This window comes from Echinococcus granulosus (genome assembly GCF_000524195.1).
Source record: "Echinococcus granulosus chromosome Unknown EG_S00079, whole genome shotgun sequence".
In the NCBI taxonomy this organism is placed as follows: Eukaryota; Metazoa; Platyhelminthes; class Cestoda; order Cyclophyllidea; family Taeniidae; genus Echinococcus; species Echinococcus granulosus.
In genome coordinates, this window is record NW_020170459.1 from 138,247 (window position 1) to 148,077 (window position 9,831).

The 9,831-nt window shown below is 43.5% G+C and overlaps 2 protein-coding genes across 2 annotated transcripts; one reads left to right on the forward strand and one right to left on the reverse strand. All coding sequences in view use genetic code 11, as the record gives it.

Annotated features, from left to right (window-relative positions):
- Positions 1-2,468: 2,468 nt before the first annotated feature.
- EGR_07507 (hypothetical protein) lies at positions 2,469-4,755 on the forward strand (the record flags this gene model as incomplete). The annotated part of the gene is made up of 3 exons (XM_024496756.1): positions 2,469-2,527; positions 3,892-4,052; positions 4,670-4,755. 3 exons carry the CDS (start codon positions 2,469-2,471, stop codon positions 4,753-4,755), a joined length of 306 nt encoding a protein of 101 aa, XP_024348827.1.
- Positions 4,756-6,241: 1,486 nt separating this feature from the next.
- EGR_07508 (hypothetical protein) lies at positions 6,242-8,201 on the reverse strand (the record flags this gene model as incomplete). The annotated part of the gene is made up of 2 exons (XM_024496757.1): positions 6,242-6,385; positions 7,743-8,201. 2 exons carry the CDS (start codon positions 8,199-8,201, stop codon positions 6,242-6,244), a joined length of 603 nt encoding a protein of 200 aa, XP_024348828.1.
- Between the last annotated feature and the right edge of the window lie 1,630 nt (positions 8,202-9,831).

A 9,831-nucleotide genomic window follows, 5' to 3' on the forward strand; every position in this document is an offset into this window, starting at 1 on the left:
AGATTCATACAAACAAAGGGCTTGCAAGGAAATCCTTTCCTCTTTTATCTTTTCCTCCTCCTCTGAGATTATTTGTACTTTAGGATGATGCTGGATGGGATTGGATGGTATAAAGAATGTTAGACTGGATTGCGACAGGGGATGCTACATCACCTCATTCTCCACATTTCTCGAATGCCTCTACGCCTGAGGATTATCTCTTCTCCGACATTCGGCAATCAAATGCCAAGTAGACGCACAATGGAACAGAAAGTTGGAGAGTGGAAGTGAGGTAGAAAAGGGTGAATCGCGTGTTACAAAAGTGGCATTCTTTACTTTGGATGCCCTAAATACCATTGGGGAAGGATGTTGCATCGTAACGGTGACTGTAAGACGCCTTCATCACTTATTTACTCCTCAGTACGAAAATCGCGCGACCTTTTATGACCACCTCACATTCACAAGGGAAATAGCGGACACGTGGTAACATTAATGCAACCTTTTTTGCCTCCCAGTATGTTGCAACCAGGCCAGGTACTGACATACCACACTGTCAAATAACAACCAAAAAAGTGCGGCCCCTCTACCAACTGGGATTCCTCGTAGTTACTGCGGCTCTCTCCACACTGTACTATCACGGCACATTGGGAGGCGCGGGGTGGACGAGCCCAACTGCAGCTTGAATGACAAGGGGATTAAGGCTAAAAGTGCACTTCCCCCCTCTTCTGATTTCCGTTTTACATCATGAAGTAATCAGGAATTGCCGGAGGTCTTAGCAGCAGCTTGAACGATTGTACTTTATGGGGTTCAAACCAAATCGGGATTTTGTAGGTTGCCTATGAGCAGAGGACGTACTTTAAGAAGTACAAGCTGTATTTCTTTTTAGAAGTAAGTCCTCTACCACTCTGACACTCATTTCGAGGTCCAAGTAGTACTGGAAAAGCTTTAACATATGAAGATCTATCAGCGCACCTTCATCATCCTAGGATGGTCTGTGGAGAACTGTCATGTTACAAATTATGCACGATCACGATGAGTGTGTTGTACTCATCATTTCCACAGAAAGAGGATTCGTGCCCCATGCAACTTTGCTGCACAACAAATTATGCGCTGATCATGCGTCTGGAATCAAGTGTTCCCCGTGGGCTGCCAGCTGGAACTGTGAGCTGGGAGCGGAGCCATCACTGTCTGTGGGCCCACTTGTAGACGAGCTTGCGGGTGTGACTGATACCATAGGAGCAGGTGTCTTGCAGCACAGCACTTGAAGTGCTTGGCCGTACTATCATGACTTGACCACAGAAACAAATGGCAACCACAAATTTGGGTTCGACAGCTTCGTTAAATGAAACCTTTCCACCATCTCCAACACGCAAGAAAGCGCTGCCGCTGTTACCTGTCATTCTAATCAACAGTGGCTGGAATGATTTGGACTAAATTATCTCCTATTAGGGATTCGAGTTCGGTAGTTTTGCAGTTTTGAAAATATCAGTCCCGATCTGACTTGAACGCAAACAGCATTTGGACAAATTGTACCTTCAAAGGCTACTTTTCGTAATATAAACCTGTTAATTTGGGTTAATGACAAACAATTCTGTAAGATATTCTAAAGTTATACTGATTTACCGGCGTTACGAGACCCAGTAACGGCAGCTTACGATATCGCTGTTTGTGACAGCGAGGCACAGTAAAATTGTAGACTTTCGGTAGTTCCTCTCCCTATCACATCATGCCATGAGCTGCAGCTCTAAAGGAAACATTCATTTGAATGGTTCTGTTAACTTTTTGAGATCGTTTCAAAATGAAACCGCCGTGAGGTATCGTGGGGGTGCAAGTCTCAATTGCTGGTTGCCCCTTCCACCAACTCCCATTGACAGGCGTCCGAAAAAGACAATGGCTTTTAGCTATAGGGTTCAACAGTCTAGAATTTTCGAATAAGAAATGAGTAAGACATTTTCTGCTTAATTAACTGTTCAATAGGTTCCCCATAAATTTTTATTGCTCTCCTAATGCCCACCAGAAGTGCAAGTGCGTGGTCATAGATGAGCCTCGGGGAGTCACGTAAAGGAGGGCGGCCTGAAAGTTGTTGCAGCGGCAGCAGCAAAAAAAGAGCTTGAGAGGGGGTTGCGTGCAAAAGCACCGAAAAGGTGATCTTTTGTGTACTTTTGACGATAGGGGCAGATATATTTCACTTCCTGTCAGCCAAGTAAGAGATTGCTTGTACAAACTATAACTGCTACAGAGTGCATGTCATCCACCCCAAAATCGCCATCCTTCTGAATTTATAGAATTTGACAAGAAAAATGACAATAACTTGACAGTTGGAAATTTAGTTACCCCTCCATTCATTCCTTTTGTAATAGTTTTAGAGTGGGAATTCATTCCTTAACCGAGAATAATTGTTGTTGTTGATGTCACACATGTTTGACGCACCGGTTTTCCTACTTGAACTCAACCCTCACATATAAATTAGACTAAGAAGCCGAGGTACCATGGAGGAGTACAATAATCTCAACAATATGAGTGATTTTGCTGGCTACTTGAATGAAAGGTAATAGAGACCTACTGAGAAAGGAGGACAGGTACCGAGGTATTTCAATCCTCACAAACTCATTCTGCAATGATCGGGAAATCAAGTCGTCGTGGTCTCACATGAAACTGACTTCGAGGATTCCAAGATGACGGATAGACCCGCATACAACGAGTCTTCCTTAGCTCTTTTCGATGACAATTTCTTTGGCTGAGTTATCCAATAACTTCGAACAGAAGGTCAGGTCAGTAATTCCAACACGTATATCTCCATTTGTAAAAAATGCGTAAGAGAGACGCTTTTTGGATAAAAAACTATTTTAGCTTATGATTCTTAGGCTTTAGCGTAATTGCAACTGCTTCTTGTAGAGAAAGTATGGCCAGGAGATAAACTTAGACCCTCAAGACAATTAAGATCATCGATAGGTTTGCGAGTTTTTAGGAAATCACGAAGCACTTTAGTGGATTCCCTAGAAGGCATTGAAGTGAGCTTCAATTAGGAACGAGGTAATTATAGCGTTCTAACTTAAGACCGTTGTTTCGGCGTACCGAAATCACCGAATCAGTGTAAAAATGTGAAAAAATTATTTCAGGACCGGGATACCCTCACAAGCAATTTTACGCAGAAGAGGCCTTCTACCCGACAAGCAAGCTGTTCGAGACATGGACGAATTTCGTGGGTGCCTAATGAGGAAAGGTTTCGTGTCACTGCATCTTTGTTTTGCAAATGGGGTGCAATACATGCTTGTTTGAATGCACTTTTAAGGCGAGAGGCGGTCAGTAAATACGAACCTCGTGACGGATTGGGCGTCAGTGGCCCCCGGGGAGGAGGAAACGTAGCCTGAACACGACCAAACAGTGACATCTCCACCCCTTTATTTGTTGCTGCCCAATAAATCATGTCCTTCTTGTTCAACACGCCTACTCATTCCAAAGGTTTGGAGGATAAGGAGGAGGAGGAGAGAAACCCTGAGCCTACTATGCGGGTATTCAATTTACCGTGAAAAGTGGAGAGATATTGCCCTTAATTAGCAGTGACATTTGAACTCAATGGTTTGAAAGGCATTTAAAAACCACGATTGCGGGCCTCTAAAGTACGCTTTTTGCATACAGAGTTCAGACCAGACCCTGACATCATCAGCGGAACGATTGAGAATCCATGTTAATGGGGGACGAGTGGTAGAGTTCACGGCGCAACGCCTCAGCGACAAGTAGAGATTAACTTTGGGACAGAGGAAAAGCTATTTTAAATTTCCACTTATTTTGCAAACCCTTTCAGTGCCAAACAAAAATTGTTTTTAAAAAAGAATAGCGTTTGGTCCTATCAAGAAAGAAGACACTTCTGAAGCAAAGAAGGTCTCGATAAGTGACTTATTTATTTCAAAGTTTTCAAAAAGATTGTTACTTATTTTGTTTAGGAAAACAGTGCAGTAACTCTCCGTGTTTGAGGTGTTTCAGAATTCGTTTAACTATGGCCAAAGTAATTTACAACTTCAGGAAGAAGAGAGGCATTTGGTTAAATAAATCCCACGTTTTTACAGATGAAGGTGAATGAGAACATCACGATTAACGTGCCACATTCGGTACTTAAAAACACTACCATCCCCTCGAGTTTGGGAGATAAATGGACACCCTTTGGCTCAGTAACGCCAACGGAGTGAGGTACGGACGCCTTAGAAATGAATGAGTGCTTGTGCATTGACGGTAACCACGCTGAGGGCATCGAGCCGCAAACTCGATCCAAAGGGACACCTAAACTCGTTTCTTTGACTGACTATTCAGCCTCAGCGCCACCAAAGGAAAGAAATCGGTGAGTGTGGGGAGAAATATATGCGGCCTCAAATTTTGGCAGATCTCCTCTCTCGAGTTCCACTTAATAACAGCTAATCCAGCGAAAGCAGATTCCACCGCATCGTATTTGGCCGGAGGATGTGGGATTGTCCCTTTTAGTAGTGCTTTTAGGCAAGTGTTGCCAAGAGATGCAACTGACGTAGAGCATACCATCGAGGTATAAATGGTCCAGCCTTGAGCGCTGTGCCCTAAATGGACTCTTTCCCAGAGATTACGATATCTTTAGGCATTCCGACCAAATTTACAACGTTTACTAATGGACGGCATTCTCTGTAAGAAGCAATGCCATCTTGTCATCTTTGACCCCTTCCAGTAGTCAGTGGTAGTTCATATGAAAACTTGTTGGTTGCCAACAGAAACACAGAAGAGAAGGATAATAGAGGAAAAAGGGGTCATTAGGGGATCTGATCTTTTTCCACTTTTGTTAGGTTTATCACAACTTTGGGGAAGACTTAGAGCGCCAGAAAAGGAGTGTGTTCAGCTACAACGAAGGCCACTTTTTAATGTCATTAACATCATATTTACGGTTCTAGTTTACTAGTTTTATGGGGAATAATATTATATTACAGGTAGCTGCAAGAGAGGGTGTTTGTTTCTCGACCCTGCACCACAGCCTTGTGCTATTATTAGAAGGAATCTGCTGGCAACATGAGATAAAAGAGCCGAATGAAGTCTGTTTAAGAAATACTCAGTCTCGCAAAGTCAAACAAAGGGTTTTAAACAAAGATTACAAAGGATCTATACTTAGCATGCTTGCTACTAGACTCAGAGGAAAATCAACCGCCACAATTCAGATGTATTCGCCTTTTGAAGGACCACAAATGATGCAGTTATCCTCATACTAAGAGTATTGAACTTCCACCTCATTGTTTAAACCTCAACCAGTCTGTTTGTAGCACGATGTGGCGCAAACAGACAAAAACACGTCACATATTTGTGACACCGGATCCAGACCCGAAAATTAGAGCGTCACCTTTGTGTGGCACTACTGGAGAGGATATTAAACCATTCCTCTAATCATCGCTAAGTTACGTATCCTCTGATAGGGAGCCCAGGGTTGTATATTGATACATTGCACAGGTAGTAGATGAAGTGGTCTACATAATCTTGAATTATCTACCCTGACGTATGTCAGAGCATTTAAATTTACGAGAATTGCAAGCTAATGAGGGAAAGGCTCTTTACCACAATCAGGTAAGTATCAATTTGTTATTTCTGTTAATGCTTTCAGGGTTCGTTTTAACAAGTGAATGAAGTAGTAACTGATAAGACGAGTTACACATTCCACCCAGTTAAAAGGTGAAGGGTATCTACAACTCCCTGCAAGCGATCTGGCGAACACTTACCAGATGGCAGTAGGCAATGCAAATTTTGGCAGATTATCTCTAGTAGAAGAATGCAGTGGCGTCAGACTTTACGATTGACAAGGCATTGTCAAAGAGAATAAATATTTCCTAATCATCTATTGGTTACCTTATAATGAAGACTTAAAGGACTAAATCAGTCCGAAAAACTGCTTATTTGCAGATTGTGTATACTACTGAAATTAATTAGGTAAAATTCCACCTATGATGTCATTAAGGCTAGCGGGTAGAAACGGCTAAAAACAACATTTTAGAGGCCGACTTGCATAAGCGAAATTTCAGCAACCTAAAACACGAGATGCTTTTTTAAGAAGCCTCACACTTGTACCTTTTGCGGTGTTGATATGGTTTGCGAAAATTTTTCGCAGGTGAAACTCTGTTTAAGAGTGAATAAAGCATTGCTAAGTTTTCTGGATGACTGTAAAAGTAGAAAATAAACAGTACATTACAATTTCATTTCGGATTTTTCATCTTATTTTCATAGAAATTTTAGCATTAACACGCAAATATAATCCGGGGAATTAGTAGGACAACTTCTGCTTCTCAACTAAGGATACGCAAACGCCTGGAGCAGTCAGAGTCGCCATTACCAGACTGGACATACTGCCTATTTGAAGGTTTTTTACGGCATCAAAAAGGACAGCACCGATGCCCTTTACATTAGCCTTCAAGGTCGATAAGAAGAACCGCTTAAGGCTTTCGTCTCCCCTAAATAAAACTTCAGCATTCCAGTGTCCATGTTACCACTTTCCGATTGCTTTGCCCCCACGACGAGTTTAGTGTAAAGAACACTGGCATTAAGTCGAATTTTATGCGTTCTCGTGATATATGCCACCGAGGGCGGAAGTGACAGAGAGACAGGAATTTCTTCGGTGCACCTCCACCTCCTTCACGCATCTGCGCAAATGCCATTCCAGAACTGGAGGCCTCACACAATGCCACCTTAATTTATACTCCGTGATGGATCAGTTCTAGCTTGTGATCCAAACAGAAATAGCAGTTCAGCAGGAGGCCAACTACACGAAGTCAATGAAGTTATCTCTGTCCCGCAGGAAATGCCGCGTAAAAAGAAAGATTGTTACCATTTTTGCTGAGGCGGTGCATTTGTATACTTACTTCAAAATTGTAAATTCTCTCGCCTCCGAGCCAATTTTAGCAGCAGTACAAGCACATAAAAATCTTGTTTCTAAGTCCAACCTTAAGACCCACTTTAGAACGGATTTGTCCGATCCGCTGAGAAGAGATTGCTCTAAGGATTAAAGAGGGCGAAGATACTAAGGTGTTTTTTTCAAAGCATATTGATACGTTCATTTCAATCGCATAGAATTCTGAGCGCTCACGTACTTGACATTCCAGGGACGAACAAGTCAACCTGCAGATTTAAAAGCTGGTAAGGTATCAGCAACGCACTTGCAAGGACTCACGTATTTTGAAGACAATTTGAGGAAAAGTCGTAAAATGGAGGCCACAACCGAAGAATTCAGCTGCTTTCATGTGCGTTGATGCTTATAACTGGCTGGGTGAGCCCTTCAAAGGGTCCACTTGCACAGGTGACAAGTGAACACTTTATCTCGCCGGCTGAGTGACAGTACATGCATATAGAGAAGCCCAAGGCAATCAGAATCGTTTGTTTTAAGCCCAAGACGCTACGAATTGTTCACCTCTTTCGCACGAGATATTTGGCGCCCATAAAACGCAAAATGCAGGAATGGAAAAAATAATCCGCCAAATTCACCCGCTGTGGAGTGTCCGCAGTGCAATTAGGAGGGGACTCGAGTAATTTCAGACACTCCTAAGGTCAGTGCATAAATGCAGTTGGAGGAACTAGTGGGACATCTTTTACTGGAGGACGTTGCTAGAGCATTTGCGTTGATTGCTAAGAGCGAACTTTGAGAAACCAAGACAATAGCTTCCATCGTTAAAGCTCAGCTTAACTATTCCTAAGGTGGACCGATTATTTGATCAAAAAAGAAGGCAAGAAATGCACTCAATCCGCCAGTAAATCAACGAATCGACACACACCTTCTTGACCGTGAGTTGGAGGTTATAATCCTGGCCCCCCTGAATGCGGAAGCCCCAGGGCTTGTCCACTTGACTCCGAGTGAGTACCACTGTCTGCATCGCATCAAAACTGTTGTTGCGTCCATGCAACCGTGACCCCATGTGAGTATTGGTGGCGGCGGCGGCGGCGGAAGTGGAGGAGAGGCGATCAAGCGTGGCAGCAAGGGCCGTGGGGTGGGCTGTGGGCCGGTGGCGACCCGCCATCGGGACGCTGCCACGTGAGTCGGTGCCCGCCACGCAACCCAGATAGGCGTTCATTGCAACGGGCTGGCCCAAGAACGGTTGCTGCGGAAATGGCCCGCCCTCCGCTGCAAGGCGTGGACGTGCGTGTCTGTGCGGAAGAGAAGCGTGCAATTGGCCAATAATTTTCTCAGCGGACAGCTGTGCGCGTGCTAATTGGCTGGATGGAGATGTGACCATTTTGTGTGGGCAACTGGGTTGGGGAAAAGCATGGGAGACCAAACAGATGGTTCAGTGGGTGCACTACCGTGAGGAAGGCACTGACTCATTTCAGCAACCAGTTTGACAAGTTCAGTTCTTTCGTGGGATGTCTAATTTAGGAAATACACTTACCACCTTAGAAAATTGGCGTAAAATACTTATCTTTATCTGGTCCCCCAGCTAACCTCCCTTCTGAAATTTCGAAAGCGCATTGTGCCGGAATTAAGAATCACCTTTAGGTTAAGTCGGGAAATGCATATTTCATTTTTACAGTAAATGCTTCACCCTATCGGAGGTCCCGGTTGTGAGATGGCAGGATTTGAGCGAAGATAACAACTTATTACTCCCCCAGGCGAGTGTGATAGGCATGCATGACGATTTTAATGAGTAAACGTAAGTGACTGCAGTAAATTTTTGGAAGAAAATGTACTATTATCTAAAAATTGCCTCCATAAATTAGCTAACTGGCCTTAATCATGTTCATGGCTCATTCAGTGGGACTCTCCAAAAGGGAGGGGGAAGCGTTAGATCGGACAGAAAGACTCCTCATACGATAAGCTTCCCATGTAAGCAGAAGTTGCTGTTAGAGATCACTATATTTGGGCATATCCAACAAAGGCAGTCGTTTTTGTGACCGTTGAAATGATAGAACAGCGAAAGTGGGGTACCTATTCAGGGTGACAATTAGAAGAGTGTGCCTTGTCCTTATGTCGCGGAGTTGTTTCGCCTCCAAAATTACTCCCCCATGATAATGTTGTGACGGAAGATAGATTGCAATAACCGTGTCCAAGCTCAGTAGTGGACAACAAAACAGGAAGAATTGCTGGTAGCTAGTTGAGATGCACGTGTAAGATAACTGTTTACACCCCTCCTGACAGCATTAAACAGGCATGAAAATTTGGGCATGAACTTTTGCGTGGAACGATTTCCATGGACAAATAAATCGTCCTAATATTTTTACAGCGAAAAAGAAGCTCCGTTGATATTAGAAGATAGAGTGGAATAAATACCTCCTTCAAACGCGAATGTACAGAAAGGAGTTGACTAAGTCCACCTGCCCGATTGGTCACCTACGTGTCCGTTGACCTCCAGGTCGATGCCCAATAACTAGCCCTTCTGTGGGTACAGTTCCTAATTTGGGAGGAGAGATTGCCGGTGATTACTCCAGTGGTTGCATGGACAGCTATTCCTCGTCTAGACGGCAGAGCGAATTGCAACTGCAAGGTTAGCAATCCACTGAATGCCACCACGGAGGCCAATGGTAGGCCCAGTGTGGGAGGATGTTCTGAAATGATTTTATTAAAAAATTGCTTATTTAAAGTACTTTCACACCGAAACCCTTGCAGCACTAAAGCAGCTGCTAGGGTAATGTAAACATTCCTATTTACGCCAAGTTTAAAATGGTCATACAGGTTTGACTCCTGATGTATCCGGGAGGGAGGAACTAGCGAAGCTGGTGATTACAAGCGTAGAGTTGCAAAACAAGACAAACTGAGAAAATCAGCTAATTTTCCTTTCTTTCTCAAGTGTAAAACTAATACAGCTGAAGGAGTCGGATCTTCCAATCCAGGTGATACCCTTCATCAGTAAAAAATTCATTACAAAACTT